The following is a 17,482-nucleotide window of genomic DNA, read 5'->3' on the forward strand; positions in this document are numbered from 1 at the left end:
AAGCCTCAGATTGCTGTAGGCCTTTTCTGTCTCCGGAGTCCGAGGACTGGCTGTGTTCAATTCACACACACACACACACACACACACACACACACACACACACGACTTGGAGGAAGTATTTGTCTGAATTCACTGCTTTCTAACACCACCTCTGATTCTCCCAAGATTCTTTCATCAAATATTTGTACTAGACTTGAGCCTTTTCCCAGGGATCAAGACCCAAGGAAAAGGGTAGGGAGCGAGGAGGCAAATACTTGTAAGAAACTAGCCAAAGCTTTTCAAGAATGTTTGTTCTATCCCAGCTATGCACACCTATGTGACCCCTCAAGGCCAGGACCTGTGTGCTTTCTAGTGACCGACATATATGTTGCTTAAAAAAACGTTGGCAAGTTTAATTTAATTGGACATGGAATTTGAAATGCCCTCTCTGAAGAGTTAATCCTCACATCCAAGCTGAGAAGAAGAGACAGAGCCAACCCTCAAAAATGAAAGGCCTTCTTGGCTTTCGCAGGACCTAAATAAAATCTGTTAGCTCTTCTCAACAGGGAGAGATACCCTGCTGCCTTCCCTGTAGCTGAGCCTATTATGGGAAGAAGGGCAAAAAAGGGCAAACCTGGTTGCAAACCCTATTATCCCTAGCATTGTCCTGCTAGAAGTCAGGATGTGGCAGGATGAAGATCTAGCCTCCCTCAAACCGTGGTCACAGTCTGAACCTCTTAAATGATCAAATATGGGCATTTCTAACTCTTGAACCAGCACTCAAGGCTTCACTGCTACCTTTCCAAAAGCTCTATCTTCAATACATGCCCTACCAATTTAGAGTAAATAATAATAATAATAATAATAATAATAATAGCTACCATTTATTGAGCACCTATTCTACTATGTGCCAGGCACTGTGCTAGGCACTTTTCGTACAATATCTAATTTAAATCCTCACAACAACCCTGTGAGGTAGGTATTATTATCGTCATTTTACATGAGGGAATTGAGGCTCAGAGAGATTAAATAACTCTCTTATCATGAAACCAAAAAGTAGTAGAGCTGGGATTCAAACCCAGAACAATCTGACTCCAAATCCCATGCTCCTGTGAATTAGAGTAGAGGCAGAGGGGAAAGGAAGGACCATATTCAAGAAAGATTGCTGGGGTGTAATGGATATGATATGCTGACTAGAAAGATGGGGGAAGAATTTAAGCCCATAACTGTTCCTAGCTGGTTAGCCTACATACAGTGTGATGAAGATAACCAGGATTGGAATTCAGGAGGAACACACTTGATGGGGGAATGAGTTGAGTCCATATGGATATGTCCATGGTGATGTCCAGTGGGTGATGATACAGATCCAAAATTTGGAGGGAAGTTGGGGCTGAAGATACATATTTTAGAATCACCGGCATATCAATGGCAATTGAGGACATCAGTATAGGTGACACCATTTGGCGAGTAAATATAGAGGAAAGAGAAGTGAACCAAAGAACACAAGGAGCACCAATATTGAAGGCATGAGCGATACTGGAGGAATTCTCAAGGGAGTTGAACATGGCAGAGTCAGAAAAGTTAAAGAAGCATAGGAGGCAGCCCTATAGTGGTGGCTACAGAAAGCCATGGCCTGGGCTCCTGGAAGGCAGGCAAGACTGAGTCACACTTCCAGCACAGCCCTTATGCACCAAAAACTCCAGAAGTATTTGTTAAAATGTCCCTACCCTGGTTTGCCCCAAAGCCTGGAGCTTAAGACTTAGTTGTACTCTTGACACCTCAGTCCTAAAAGTATGGAAGCTTAGGTGAGCCAGGAGAATTTATAGAAGAGGCTTAAAGAGATCATGATTTGTTTAAACTGTAGAATAAGGTAAAAAATAAAACCCGGCATTTTAGAGGTCCCAGAAGACCCCCTGCCCAACCTTTCTCTGGGGTATCATGGTTATTGTGAAATAAGGGTGTTGGGGTAGGAAGTGGGGTGAGAACAGCCTGTCAGTTGTTTACGGAGTCCTCTGCTGAGCCTGACCTGAGATCCAGCTTATGGGCTTTATCCAGGTAGGAAGATGATGGGGACATGTGTGGATGGTTTGGGGAGAGGGAAGTCAGGGGACCAGCCCCACAACTTTGGAGAGAAGGTCCAGCCCTCTGAGCAGGGACCAGCCCTGAGGCTTAAGTGAACTTGCATAGACACGTGTATGTGTATGTGTTTGTGTATGTATGTGTGCGTGTGAAAGAGAAGGAGAGAGGGCGAGAGAGAGAGGGAGAGAGGGAGAGTGGGATGGGCACTCTGTGGAAAGGGGAACAGTCTCTCATACATGGGTGAGAGGCTGGAACCCTCCAACAAAGCCTAGTGACTCAACATGTTGAAGTGTGGGTTTGGGGGCTGAACATCCTTGGGAAGCCCTGAGGGGCTGCTGAAGCAGGGTTCCTGGTCTCCTCGGAGGCTGGGCCTCCCCTTGATGGGGGCTCACAGAAAGTCAAACAGCCCGAAATTCTTGGCTGCTCCAGGCCCAGGAAAAATTGAGGGAAGAAAAAAGAAAGAAAAGAAATGTTTCAGGCCCAGAGGTGAGATGAGCCTGCTGGTTAGTAGGGTTAGGGGTCGGAAGGAACCAGCACACAGGGCAGGCATGGGGGTGTGGATGTAGGGGAAGAACAGATATGCTTCCTGAAAGCCACTAGCAGCTCAGGCAACTAAGGGGGTCCTTTGGGCCTCTAGTGAAGGCCAGCACAGGCAGGGATCATGTGGATGGTTATTATAAGTGACTATAGTTCTAGGGTGCAGGACTGGGGCAGCGATGGGGGTGCGGTGGGCAGTTAGGAAGAGGAATAAATGGAGCAAATATTTTTTGGTGTCAGTATTGTGGGGGAAAAGTCAAGAGATTGGCACACATGCTTGAGGAGATGCAGTTAATAGAGGGCTGATGTAGCTGACTGAACAGTGCAAGGTTGCTGAGGGGGAAAAGGCGGGGAGAAGGGGGTGAGCAGGGCCTCAAGGGCACCACTGGGGTAACTCCTGAAGTGTTTGTGGGGAATAAGGAGCAGCACCAGCAAGTCAGGTCCCAGTGACACGAAGGATCCTGGCAAGTCCTACGCAGCAGTTAGTGAGCAGAGGGACAAGCTGGGGCTGATGGCAGGTTAGGGGCCGCAGTGGCGATCGGTGGGTGCACCCCGCCCTCGCTGCGCCCAGCGAGCAGTTAGCGCGCCTGAATTTAGTTCAATTTATTTCCCTTTCAGGTACCAGACAAAGTAAAAAAGACGGACGGATGGAGAGAGGGACGCAACCGCCCAGGGGTGGGAGTGGGATGGACGTGGGGGAGGGGTCCTGTTCACATCACATCCACAAAAAACTCACTGGGGTTTCCCATGGCCATGCGGAAGGACTGTCTGCTGGCTGTCAGTTCGGGGGGCACGGAGGCCAGGTCGCGACCCGGAGGGGCTCCTGGGGGCCCCATGGCCGCGGGCGGAGGGGGCATCATCAGCATGGGGGGACCGTAGAGAGGGGGCACGCCAGGGGGGCCGTAGCTCGGATGCGTGTGGTGACTGCGCAGGCTGCTGGCCATTGAGTGGTGGCTGCGGTGGCTATGCTCGCTGGCGGCAGGACCTGAGCGCTCGCTGGGCGCCCGCTCCCGCGGCCCCCGCAGGCTGCTGCGGGTTGTGTGGTCCGACTCGCTGCCGCTGCCGCCAGACTTTGAGTCCCCCGCCTTCGGGTCCTTCTCCTTCCGTCGGTCACTGCCGCTACGGTTGGAGCCACTGCTCCGGCTGCCTGTAGGGGACAGGCAGGGACAGGATGGGGGATGCTCAGATCTTGCAGAAGCTTGGGGCTCACCTGTGCACCCCCCACCCCCAAGCCCCCTGCCTTACCTTCACTGTGCTGACTGCTGGCGCTGCCCCCACCATAGCTGTACCCCAGCTCTGGGAAGCCTGGGTGAGGGTTGTAGGGGTGCGGGGGCGGCGGGTACTGGTAAGGGAAAGCCATGGGCCAAGGGGCTGCCCCTGGGTGTGGCAAAGGGGCCAGCGTGTCCTGGTCAGAGGCGCCGCTGGAGCCATCGTGATCATGGAGGGACAGGTTGGCCATGTCTGCAGAGGGGAGGGGAGGGCCAGATGAGCTGGGTCATGCCCCTAGGTCAGGAGAGAAAGGTCCCCCAGTCTAGGTAGGGTGGGTACATTTGCGATGACACCAACAGCAGTGGTAGTTTGTCCCCCAAATAAGAGGAGGCACAGGTCAGAGATCTCTCACTTCTTCACACCCCCTCTGCCACCCACCTGAGATGGTGGAGAGGGAGACCCTATGGACACAGCCCCAAGGAAAACCCTCCTCAGGAGGGCCCTGAGTCACCACTTCAGATGCTCAGTGCCAAATCCTTACGCTCAACTCCCAGTCTCAGGGAGGCCCCCTTCCAAGCGTTTGACAGTTTCTCCTCCTTCCTTAGTGGGCCACAAGGAGCATAACTTTTAATTGGTAATTTTCTCCTTTGTTCACTTAGACGGTAAAGGTAGGGGAATGTGGGAAGCTGAAATAAATACCAGACAGGTATTGCATACCTGCGATTCATTAGGCACAATACAAAGCACTTCACCTCATGCAAATGTTATCACATTTTTTCCAGATGAGGAAAGTGAAGTCCAGGGAGGTTAAATGACTGGCCTGAGGTCAATCCAAATTGTAGCCAGAGCAGAAGCTAAGAGTTGCTTCCTTTCTTCTTACCTTTCCAGATGAGTCATTAGTAAGGAGTAGGGAACATTTTGGGGAAATTTAGGTGAAATTTTGCCCTCTCCTTTCACCTAGGACTAAAAAAAAGTACCCATTATAGGCCAGAAAGAACATAGGCCTTTCAGATTCTCCCCATACAAAAGCCCTTGGCCCAGATAAATTTTCTGGTGCTGCTGGAGAAGGTGGGAAGGGCTCAGAAAGAGAACAACTTAGGTGCCTCCTCTGCGCCCTCCACTCTGTTCCCAGGGAGGCCTCATCCTTCACAGCACTCATCTCAATGTATTAATGTGACCTGGTCAGGAGAGGGGGATTTGAGGGGGCTGAGGCAGTCTGTGGAGTCTACCAGCTAAGCCATCGACCTGTTAAGGCCTGCAGCTAGCACGGGGCTGGGGGTGGGGGTTGGTGAGAAGCAAGGGCCTGCCTTGGCTCATGCCCCAAGAGCTGGTGACTGTTTCAGCCTCCAGGTTGTTGTCCTGAGGGGAGTTAACTGTGGACTCCTGGGGCTGGCTACCCAGGTCACCAACTCTTTCCTTTGAGTCTGCCACATTCCCAGCTGAGGAGACCTTGGCCAGTGAGAAGAAAAAGACCTCTGTTAGCATATCCCTGAACTGGGCCTCTGGGGGCCTTGGCCCAGGGTAGAAAGAAGACCCAGGAGGCCCAGGGATAGAACAACATCTCTTGAGCAAAAACCACAACTGTCTTGAGAAGCTTTAGGTGTCCCTAGATGTTTGGGGCTAGGCCTCACTTCTGCTAATGATGGTAATAATAACCATATAGAATTGAGTCTAAAAAGCCATTAATTTTAAGGTGTATCCCAACTTTAGAGATATTGCAATGTGAAAAAAATGTTCACCTTAGAATCAATTAAATATATGAAAAATGGAGAACTTTTTTTAGAGCACTTACAGTCGGACAAACATGGTGCTAAAAGCATTATACACATTGTCTTAACCTCAAAACAGCTCTAAAATAGGTTCTACTATTACCTCCAAATTACAGATCAAGGAATTGAGACAATGAGAGGCAGTGTCACTTACTCATGTTTACATAGTCAGGGCGGAGTTAGGATTTGAATTCAGAGCTATCCAACTCTAAAACCCTATGCATCCACCACAGACTTGTGCTCTGCAGCAACAGCCTTTCTAACCCTAGAACCTAATCTGAAGCATTTTAAAAGTTAGCTTTTGGGGGCACCCGGGTGTCTCAGTCAGTTAAACATCTGACTCTCGGCTTCAGCTCAGGTCATGATCTTGCAGTTTGTGGGTTTGAGCCCCACATCAGGCTCTGCGCTGATAGTGCGGAGCCTGCTTGGGATTTTCTCTCTCCCTCTCTCTCTGCCCCTCCCCTACTTGTTCTCTCTCACTCTCTCCCAAAAGAAATAAATAAACTTAAAAAAAAAACAAAAATAAAAAACAACACACAAAGGTTAGCTTTTGGACTCCAGCCAGCAAGCACCCTTGGCTGACAAAAGGCTCCCTGAGGCAGAGGTGGCTGCTGGGAATGCTCCAAGTCCTGAAATGTCCTGTTTTGGGAACTCCCCTTCCTTCCCAAAGTGTGTCTATGTGCTCAGGAGGAGAAGGGGGGGTGGGGGGAGTTCCCTGAGACCTCTCCTCCTTAAAACCCTCACTGGCTTTGCACTCTCTCAGGATCAAGTCCAAACTGCTCAATGCAGCTTGCAGAGTCCTCTACAAGCTGGCCCTGACAGCTTTTCCAGTTTTGTCCCAAGGTCCAGCCTAGCCTCAAGGGTATGAGGAGGCTGGGGATGTGGGGCCTCAGGCCAGCCCTAGGTCTTGCCCTGGTGGAACCTGCTTGATGCTTAGAGGCTGATCAGGGGCCAACAGGAGGATCTGCATTTGACTTTGCTAAGACAATGTTTCTGCAATACCACACACCTAGGTAGCCCCAGATGGTGGTAAGAATGAGGACTCTGGAGCCAGAAAGACCTGGACCCCCAAGGCCTAACTCTGCTTCTGGCTGTGAGAATGGGTGGACTATCTAACATCTCTAAGTCTCGGTTTCCTCAGCTAAAATAGGGATAGTGATCCACCTCACCCAAGGGTGAGTAGGTGGAGGTTGTGAGGACTGAGAGTGATATGCTGCTTAGAAACAACCAGCATGGTGCCAGAAACACATCAGGCACTTAGAAAATGCCAGCCCCAAGACGGGGACGCAGAGAAGGTGAAAAGGCCTGACTTGGCTCTGCTTCTACTAGAGAGGGAGGCCTGTGTCAGGCCTTGAGTTGGGCCCCCAGCTCAGCTGCCTGCTCACGCTTTGTATGGGTTCCCTGGAGTCTGCTGCCACATCCCTGGGCACCTCCCCACTCCCAGCCAGGAGACAGAGCAAGGAGGTGGGGGAGGCACATACTGCCACAGAGGTCACCGAAGATGTAGTAGCACTGCTCGGAGAAGGTGATCTTGTTGACAGTGTGGCGGATGAAGCCGGCTTTCAGCAGGTTGCTGGCATATTTGCGGGCCTCTCGCCGGTCAGTGAAGCCTTCCACGTTGTGGTACAGCCAGTCCACCACATCTGAGCCTGGAGGCAAGGCAGCCACTTGATGGGGAGGCCCACCTGACTTGGGCTCATCTGACCTCACAAGAGCCATGAGGCTGGGGCTGGTTCTAGCTCAAAGGAGTGGCCCGAGGGCCACTTTAGCCCCCAGCCTGCCCTGCCCCATCACTCCCCACCCCGGCCTTCATCCCACCATGGGGCCCTCTCACCGATGAAAGCGTTGGGGATGGTAATCTTGAGCCACATGCGGTCACGGACCTCCAGCCCAGATTCAGGGGAGGCCATGGCTTTTACGATGGCGGCCATGTCACTGTGGATGGATAGGTGGAAGTCGTCTAGGCCTAGGGGTGGGAGGCAGAATGGTGAGGCAGAAAGGGGTTAGAGTTAGGTAGAGAAGAATTTGCATCGCAGCTCTACCATCTAATAATTGTGGACCAATGTTGGGCACATTACTGATTTCTAGGACACTCAGTTTCCTCTGTAAAAATAGGGACTTTAATATCTATTTCGAGAGTATATCTGAAGACAGAAATAATATAAATGAAGATGCTTAGCATAGAATATGTGTATTATAATGAAAACAGCAGTCATTTATTGAGTGTTACTTCATGCCACATATTGTGATTGAGGCTTCACTTATATTCTCTCATTAAACCCCCAGGAACCTGGTAGACTATGTATCATTAGTCCTGTTTTACTAGAGGAAACAGGCTCACTGGATGCTCAATACAGGTTCAGAAGCAAACACTGTTTAGTGAGGGTTAGGTGTCCACTGAAGGAAGCTGCAGTGTGAGGTAGCTAGGATGAACTCCCAGCTCCCTCTCACTTTTAAGCAAGAGTTTCCACGTGGGCCTTCATCAGTCCCTCCCACCTTGCCCCGTCTGGCTGGGCCTAGGGGGCAGGACTGGACACTCACGTTCTGTATCAGGGATGGAGCTGGTGATGGAAGAGCTGGTGGAGGTGATGGTGCTCAGGGAGGGGCTCATGCCATAGGCAGGGAAGGTGCCGGTCATGGCTGCAGTGTGGGAGACCCAGGCTGCAGGGTCAATGGGCCGGATGGGCTCGCCTGCAGGGAGGATGAGAGGTCAGGGGCCGCCTACCCTGTCCACTGCCAGGCCCAACAGGGTAGGTATGAAGGTTCAAGGCAACACAGAAGGAAGGAGAGACATGGCTCATGTATGCCAAGCACCAACTTTAGGGCTGAGTCCCCCATCCACTTACTCCTGGGCAGTGTGAAGCAACCACGTGGACTTGGGTCCCAGCACTTGGCTACAGTCAGGGTGATGGGCCTGAAAGCAAGGATGACCCTAGTGAGGGCAGGATGCGTGGAGGCCAGACCAACCCCCTTGCTTGAGAATCAGAAATGCCTGCCCCCTCCTTCCCAACATCCCATCCCATCCGTACCCCGGTTTGTGCACAATCTCCCGCAGTACCCGGACTGCGTCGTCATTACTCATGTTCTCAAAGTTGATCTCGTTTACCTGGGAGAGAGGGCCAGGAGTGGGATAAGCAGCTGGGTTGGGGAGGTGGGTAGGGAAGCAGAGCTTGGTGGATCAGGAGGTCTTCCCCCTACCAAGAAGTGGCCTCTAAATGAGCAGGGTACAGAGGGTAGGAATATCTCCCTTCTCCCCACCCACACCGCCACACCGGGTGGGCAGTGGTACCTGTAACAGCATATCTCCCGGCTCGATGCGTCCATCTGCAGCCACAGCCCCACCCTTCATGATAGAGCCGATGTAGATGCCTCCATCACCTCGCTCGTTGCTTTGGCCCACAATGGAGATGCCCAAAAAGTTGTACTTTTCTATAGAGAGTAATAAGACCTTAAGAGGGGAACAAGGTTCCTACCTAAATTCCAAGCCCTTTATCAGTCAAGGGTGGAAAGGGATGGGAACTAACATTCATTGAACCTGAATAAGGTCCTGAATTCAAGATGGTCAAGAATATTTCCATTTAATCCTTGTTAGTTCTGCCACAGGGACTCTTAGTCCCATTTTACAAAACAGTCAAATGAGGTTCAGAGAGCTTCAATGACTTTTCTAAGCCATTACGTGGCAGGATTCAAACTCAGGCTTAAATTCCAAGGTTGGGGCTCTTTTCACTATAGCCAGTTATTTCCTAAAGAGAGTGCCTATGACAGACATCAGAGAGCAACAAGCAATGGCTGAAAAATGGGAAGGGGGATAAGAATCAGAAATCACTTCCTCCAGGAAGCCTTCCTTGCCATTCTCTGCTTCTACAACTCTCTGTGCTGATCTCTGTCATGGCCCTGATCATGAGATACTGAAACGATCAGTTTATGTACCAGTTTATGTTTATGAGAGAGAGCTCCTCGGGGGCAGGGAATGTATCTTATGCCTCTCTGACCTCCTCAAGTTTGCCCAGTGTCTGGTATATAAATGTTCAAGAGTTGTTTCACCAGACTCACCCATGTTGAGAGTGACTGTGATGATGTTGAGTGACATGGTGGAGTCCGTGATGCTGCTGAAGGACGAGGACTGGAATAGATAGAGGCCTTGAGCAGCAGGTAGGGGTCCCAAGAACTCACTGTTCCCACCTAGCTCTTCCACAAGGAGAGCCTTCAGTACCCCCTCCCCTCTAAGGCTCTAAGCCTGGCCCAATAGGAGGGGGTCTAAGGAAGCACACACCCTGGATCTGCCTGGACAGGGCTCAGTCTGCCCCCACCCATCCCTCAGGCCCCATACCCGCTCAATCCGCGAAACCTTCTGCTTCCTCCGCCGCCGCTTATGTCTTCTCATCAGGCGTGAGGCGCTGCTCTGCTCTGTGGAGCTGCTGAACCTGGGGGGCCCACAGTCGTTCCCCACCAGGCTGGCCCAGCCCTGCCCCACAAGAGGCACTGCAGGGCCCAAGTCCCCCACGCAAAGCCCACAGCCCTCCCAGGGTCCCAGCATCCTTAGGGGTCAGGGCTCTTGGAGGGGCGGTTACCTGCCCCATAGTACCAATGAAACCAAAGCCCCACCTGCTGGTGGAGTCATCCTCATCCGAATCAAAGAAGCTGGTGGTCTCTAACTCGCTGCTCATAAGGGTGGATGAGCTATCGTAACCCCCTGGCTCTCGCCGCCGCTCCCCCTTTGCAGTTCCATTTAGCCGGGTTGCTGTAGGGAATAGAGGCAGCTGGGTTCACAGTGTCAACGCAGGAGGGAAGGACAGACACAGGGAGGGGCTAGGGGCTGCACCGGGGCTAGGCATATCCAGAGCTCAGAACAGGGCTGAGGGCAGCTGAATGGAGGAGTGGAGAAGGCGTCTGTTTAGGGAAGACGCACTGTGTTCTGGGCCGTCCCTCCTGCGTGGCCGCTCACGCTGGGCTGACACCAAGGAGTCCGTCTCTGTGTCATTGTCCAAGTTCTCCTGGCTGCCTCCACCAGCATGAGGGCTGCAGGGAAGAGAAGACTTGGTGGGAGAGGGGGCAGGGCTGGGGGCTCCCTCCCCCAGCCCTGGGCTGAGCTGATGCGGCCCTTCCCCAAGGGCCCTCTCCACTCTGAGGTCACACTCACTGGAAGGATGGGGGCCGGGAGTCCCCAATGCCTCCTGTGCGTTCCATGGGTGGTGGCAGTTCTGATGGGTTGTCAGCACAGAAGGGAGCAGGCTCTGGGTGTGAGCCCTCAGCAGACACCAACTGATGGGGAAAGAATGGGTGGGTAGTAGGTACAGGGGCGCCAGGGAAATAGCAGATGGCTTCTGGAAGGGCATGCAGACTTGGGGAGAATGAAGCAGGGGACATGGAGGAAGAAGAGACAGGACTGTGCAAGGTCAGCTGAGGCAAGGAATGGACTCAGTGCTATCAGCACTGATGGGGGGATGGGAGGCATGGGTTGTTGGAAGTGGCATGGGGGCAGGGAACAAGGGTCAGTGGTCCAAAAGAGAGGTTGGCTGGAATCTGAGGCAAAGTGCTTCAAAAGGCATAGGAGACATTGTCCTACAATGTCCCACATTTCCCCCTACCCCCGGCCAACTAACCTTTCACCAAGGCTACATAATCTGAGGGGAGAAACAGTTCAGGTAGAAAACTCAAGGAAGATTCAGATATTGAAGCATAAAACCACCAGCTACAATCTTAGCAATGCTTTTCCTCTGTCCAGCCCACCATAGGAATATAGGAGGAGGGGTGCTGAGGAGAGCTCCTTACCCAGGACACCACCCGGCCATTGAAGCAGGGCAGCTTGGCATTGTCGTCAGAGATTTCCTCCTTCACCACTCTGCAGGGAAAGGGTGGGGGTCTCAGAATGAGCTTTCTGGGGTGGAAATGGAAGTGTCCTCACAATCCTAACTCAGGGGGTCCTCCACCTAACCTGGGAATCAAACCACCAGCCTAAGCCTTTCAAATGGGAGCAGAAGTGGGGGTCACCCAAGGACAGCTCTTTAGCACCACCAGGAAGACACCAGCCCTGCCCAGGCCAGATGCTGCCCTAGAGTGTCCTCTTAGTCATCAGGTGATTGCAAATTACACCTGACAAATTGCTGTCCCCCCTAGTGTGGCCATTCCCTAAAATCTCGAAAGGGCTTTACCTAGCCCCAACATAGCTCTTTTGGGCTAGACCTATTCTTTCCCTCTGACCCTAAACTAGGAAAAAGTACACCCTTATTTCTCTTTCCCTTCTTAGTTGGGAATCCTGACATTCTTCTGGAAGGTGTGGATGAGGAGTTAAAGGAAATTAGGAAAGAGAAGGGAAAAAGGTATTTACTGAACATCCTCCACTGCCACTATGGTAATAGCAACAAACTGCTCTCATTTACTGGGCATGTATCATGGGCCAAGCACTAAGCTAAGCACTTTGCTTATTTCATTTCATTTAATACTCACTGCAATGCTGAGATAGATACAGATGGGGAAATTAAGACTTAGTAGGTTCAGAAATTCACTTACAGTCACATCACCAAGAAGAGCTGGAATTTGAATCCTGGTCAGCCTGACTCTTTAGCCTTTATTCTTAACTATTATGCCATCTTATCTCCCTATAGTTAGAATGTATAATCTTCACATCACCTTCATTGTGTGGACAATATCCTCTTTTTATGAGTAAAGAAATGGAGAAACATTCAGTAACTTGCCCAGGGCCACAGAGCAGAAAGACGTCAGAACTAAAATTCAACCCCAAGCTTGCCTGACTCTAAAACCCATGCTCTTCCCATGGTACTTCGCATTCTTTCCTGTACAGTGAGAGGTGATGTGGATCTGTGGTGGGTAAGGGTTGGGGAGACAGGGATGTAGGGCATGGCAGGGGTGGGATGTGTATACAGGCATGTAGTTTGGCTTGAGGGGTGCATCAAGGTGATAAGTCAGACTATGACTACAGTTTGGGGACCCCCAGACTGTGTCAAACACCCTAGGAGTACAGAGTTGGAAAGATGCCATCAATGGCAAGAGGAAGACATGTGCCTGGGATTGTGAGCAGAGAGGGAAGATAGCAAGGAAGGAGGCTGGGAAGCCTAGTCCTTCCTTGTTCTTGGAGCAGCTTCTGCCTAGAGCTGGGAACATGCCTGGCTCCTTGTGATGCTCATATTCTTGGACTCACAGCCAAGTCTGAAGACTGAGCCTGCCCTTCTCCCTCCCATCCAGCTCTGGCTCCTACACCATTTCCAACCCCACAAAGACCCCAAAAAAGCATCACAAGTCAGGCCCATGATGCCAGAAAGCCTAGAGACAGAACATGCTGAAAAGAAGGGACATGGAAGTAGCTCAGACTCACCAGCCAGTCTGGCCATGGGGTACCCTAAACTTGCAGCCCACAAGGGGAACTGGGACTCACAGGAAAATGGGGTATGTGGGCTAAATGGCAGAGACTATGATCTGCTCTGGAGAGGGTCTCCCTATAGTGGGAAACTGCTGCTGAGTCCCCACCACTCACTCCCCCAGCAGGCCCCACCACACAGCTCCACGCTACAGATGTTTCCTCTCTTTCTAGGGGTCACCGACAGGTCGCCAAGGCTCTGCTGACTCACAAGGATCAGCTGATCTTCAGCAGCAGCCTTGGGGGACCTCAGACAAGCCTCCCCCTCACACCACGGAGATGAATGGTTCAGAGTTCCATGCCACACACACACACACACACACACACACACACACACTCCAAGCAGAGTTGGACAAATCTGGGTTCTAATTCTGCCACTTATTAGCCCTCCTATCTCAGAGAAGTTTCTTAACTTTTCCAAGCCTTTGTCTTGTCCTGGTAAGTGGGATTTGTAAACGCCTGGCATGGTCTAGGATTACAATAAAAGCTAATTACTAACCGTGTCAATTTTTAGCAGGGTCTATTCTCTCTTTCCAATTATGTGTAAATTTCTAAGGGCAGGGACCAAACAAATCTGCTCACTATTGTCCATTCAAATAAAAAGCCTTTGCTAAGAGCCCAGCAGGTTTTAAATCCTATGCTGGCCATTGTATAAAACCTCAAGAAGCATCAGACCAGGAGCCCGCCTTGTCCTTGGAGGTTATGGTCCAACGGACAATTCACACAAGTATATGGCAAGTGGGAAGTAGTCAGAACCACAAGAGCAGCAGATGTGTTCACTGGACAGATGTCTGTTGAGTAGGTGTCTTTGGTGTCATGTCCTGGCTAGGAGCTGGGTTGGTATAAGGGTAAACAGGATAAAGTGTCATAACTTTAAAAGCTAAACCCAGAGGATGGGAAAATTTGGCCCCGGGAAGACAAGAGGAGTGTGCTCTCAGTACCAAGTGCAGAGGCAAGGCAGTGTGTGACATGGAGTGGGCAGGAACATAGTGGCCCAACTTCTCATGTTGTTCCTACCTACGGCTCAAGGCCACTCTAATATTCATCCACCATCTCCCTCAGTGGTGAAAATGTTTATTCTTCCTCCATTATCCAAGTAATTTAAGAGGGTTGGGCTTACCCTAGCTTGACAAATACTTCTGGAGACCAGATGGGAGTTGGGGAGTCCTCAGGCCTTATAAGCCAGAACCTTAGAGGCTGAGCCTGGAGAGCAGCCTTCCTCCTCTGACCCACTCTCCATCTGTCAGCAGAGGTTACTGGCCTCTGCCCGACCCTGGTCTCATGGGGCTAGGATATGTGGCAACCCTATCATTTCTACAGTTTGCCAAGGCTCAGCATCTCCTTTGGAGAGGATGTATCTGTTAAAGTGATAATAATACCTACAATTGTGTGATTAAGGTCTTAGACTTTGGAGCCAGATTCCTGATGTAAAATCAAGCTCTGCCACTTACCAGCTATGTGACCTTGGGTAAATTACTTAAGTTTTCTGTGCTTTAGTTTTTTCATGTAAAAACTGAGGATATTACTACTTATTTCATAGGGCTGTTAAGATGACTGAATGAATAAAGATTTGAAAAGCATTTAGATCAGTGCATGTATACCAAAGTACCATAAAAAGAATTTGTTAAATACATGAAATAAATATATACTTCTTAGCTACTAGTCCTGTGACAAGACAGCCCTACCACGTCTCCTGCTCATTAATCCTTCTGGGGATAAAAACAAAACCAATCTCCTCCTTTAGCTTTGTTCTCAACTCTGTTAAAACAGTCTACTATAACATTTTGCAAACGATGGTTCAAGTACCACTAATGTATGCAAGATCACTTCAGGTGTACCTGATGAATATTTAATGCAATAGTTAAGTATTTTTTTTAACATATTTTAGAAAGAAATACAAATAGAAAATCAGACTGTGATTTCATATTACTGACTGGGTCAAGCTAAGAAGGAGTGAGTGGGCTGACAGTGGATTTAAAGAATAGTATTAAGTCAACAGTGAGCAGATGTAACTATGATTGTAGTTAGGCCTGGCTTGATAGCAGCCCGGGCGGAGTGGGAGGCAGCCCAGAGAGGTCTAGGTTTAGGAGGTGGGAGCTAAGCCCAGTGGGTTCAGGGGTGAGTTGGGAGTGGAGACACAGGCCTACCCTAGTCCCTTAAGGCAAATGACCCCAGCACACTGGACTCTAACTGATTTCCCCTATCCCATACCCTGTGGCAGCATCTTGGTCTCTTCCAGCTCTGTTTTTCTCTTACCAGACCAAAGCATCTGCCCCCTCACTCTCACCCCTTGCAGATCGATCGATCCCTCTTCAGAATCTTCCAATCAGGAGTGTCTGTCCCTGGACTAAAGCCAGACAATGATTACTACACTACAAGTACCTCACCCCAGGGTAGGAACAACAATAGAAACAGGACTGGTCAGAAGATGCATAGCACTTCCCACTGCACAAAGCGTTCTCACACATAGGATCTCATGGGCTCATCAAACCCTGAGTTCCATGGGGAAACGTGACAGCAAAACATGCTAGGCAGAAGAGAGAGAAGATGCTTGCTTTCCAGGGCCAGGAGGGCAGGGGTCTTGGAAGAGAAGCCAGAAATATCAACACTGGGGAAGAGAACATCTCCCCTCACTCAGCTCTGGGGCCTCAGCTCCAAAGAGCAGTGCAGGCCTCAGGCTAGGGCAGGAGAGACAGCCTTTAGGCCTAGAGGGCCCCGGGAAGGCCTTCCCTACAGGCCTCCAGGCCCAGTGCCCAGTTAGTGTGGGGCAGGCAAGCCTGGGGGCCTCCCCTTCCCCCAGTCCCCTGGGAGTTATGGGGGGGGGGTTGTGGGGGTTGTGAGGGGATGGGCCAGGCTCCCCCTCCCAGGCCAGCTGCTACAGAACCTTCCGGCTCCAACATTCCATCCCCTCTTAAAGGGAAAGTCGCTGCTTCCAAACTCAGCCTGTCCAAAGCCCTGCAGCTGGGTGGAGAAGACCCCGCCAGGGAGGGGAAGATGAAGAACACTAAGAGACTCTTTCTGGCCCTCCCATCCAGGCTCTGAGGCCCTTTCCAAGGTCTCCCCCTTGGCCACCATCGGGAGGAAAAAGGCCCCAGTTCTGAAGGGAAATCAGTACCTAGGCTAGTGGGGACTTCTCAGGGGTCAGGCACTCTGATTCTCTGACAACATCCCGAACACCCCACAAGGGAGGGGAGACAGCTAAATAAACATTAGGTTTGCTGACCTTAGCTTGCAGCCTTAGTCCCTGAGCCCCCCCAACTCCCCCTCCCTCCAGTTCAAAGTCCCCAGCAAAGCCCCTGGAAGCACTACTCCAAATATGGCTCTGAGTCGTGGAGCTGAAAAGATGGAGAAGAAGGCCGAGTGCCAAACATCCTAAGTCTATGCTAAAAGGTGGCTCCCATGGCAGGAGGAAGGTTAGGGACTCTGGCTCTGGAATCGGGTGGAGGGGGGTGTGTGTGTAAGTGGGCCGCTGGTCTCTGAGGAGGTGAGGAGGCTCAGAACTCCGGTTGCTCTTGGGGAGTTGGTCGTCCTCCTAAACTAGGGGGGGCCTAGGTCCCCCATAAGAGGCAAAAGGAGAATCCCTAAAGAGGCTGGAACTCCAGCTGAAAGAGGCGGCCCAAATGGCCAAGTCGCCCCTAGAATCCTTAGTAGGGCCAGAAGCCAGTGTAGCAAGGGGAGTCCAAACTGGCTGAGTGGGCCGCGAGAAGCCGGAGGGGCCCGGGTCCCCCAGAGGTGAGGCGGGGTCCATCCTCACCCGAAATCGTCGTCCATAGACTTGAAGAAGAACTTATAGCTGGGTCGCTGCAGAACGCCCTTAAAGTCCGCCAAGGTGACGCGCTCGGCGGGCAGGGGCAGCTTCACCAGGTACGGCGTCTCCTGCCCGTCCAGGTGGTAGATGATCTTGGTCTCGCCCATGGCTCCGGCCTCGGGCCCCGGGGCCCGCGCGCGGCCTGCTCCGGCGGCCGGGCCGGGCCTTTCGGGCGGCGACGGCGCTCGGCGCGGCCCAGCGGTTCAGCCTCGCTCGGCAGCCGGCCGCGGCGCCAGCTCCCTTGTTCTCCGGCCGCTCCCGGGTCCCAGCGCCGCCTGCCGCTGCCGCGGCCGCCGCTTCCGCTCCCCACTCTCCCGGCTCGGCTGGCGACTACGACTCTTCCGGTGGCCGTGGCCCTCCGGGTTCTGGGCTGCGGCTGGGCCCGCTCCCCTCCCCCGACCCGGGCGCTGCCCCGCCCCAGCACGAGCCCCGCCCCCGTCCGCCGCCGAGCCGCGCTGGCCTCACCGCAGATGGCCCCGCGGACACCCAGCCTACCCGCTGAGCTGCAAGCTTGGCCTCAGGCGCTCAGGTCCCAGGCCCGCGGGGAGATTGGTGGCAGTCGCCTAGGCCCCCAGAAAGGAAGGGTAGATCTCACCAGGGTGGCTATGTTCCCGGACTCACCAAGGCCCTGGCTCTGGACCCAGGGGGGGATCTATCGGCTGTTCCTCAGCAGCCTGGGACGGGTGTAACACAGGGGTCACTTTGGTCCCCAGAGTTGGGGGGGAG

General features: G+C 52.1%; 1 protein-coding gene across 1 annotated transcript; it reads right to left on the minus strand.

The window, feature by feature from the left end:
• Window positions 1-62: 62 nt before the first annotated feature.
• DVL3 (dishevelled segment polarity protein 3) lies at window positions 63-17,109 on the minus strand. Its single transcript, XM_049628482.1, has 15 exons — window positions 16,703-17,109; window positions 11,346-11,415; window positions 10,714-10,835; window positions 10,483-10,592; window positions 10,179-10,314; window positions 9,904-9,997; window positions 9,627-9,696; window positions 8,863-9,002; window positions 8,603-8,679; window positions 8,420-8,487; window positions 8,115-8,264; window positions 7,408-7,539; window positions 7,055-7,222; window positions 3,841-4,056; window positions 63-3,742 (listed from the first exon to the last, which is right to left on the minus strand). The coding sequence occupies exons 1-15, from the start codon at window positions 16,861-16,863 to the stop codon at window positions 3,306-3,308; spliced, it is 2,151 nt and encodes a 716-aa protein (XP_049484439.1). The 5' UTR covers window positions 16,864-17,109; the 3' UTR covers window positions 63-3,305.
• Between the last annotated feature and the right edge of the window lie 373 nt (window positions 17,110-17,482).

The sequence above is a fragment of the Panthera uncia genome, chromosome C2 (genome assembly GCF_023721935.1).
Source record: "Panthera uncia isolate 11264 chromosome C2, Puncia_PCG_1.0, whole genome shotgun sequence".
In the NCBI taxonomy this organism is placed as follows: Eukaryota; Metazoa; Chordata; class Mammalia; order Carnivora; family Felidae; genus Panthera; species Panthera uncia.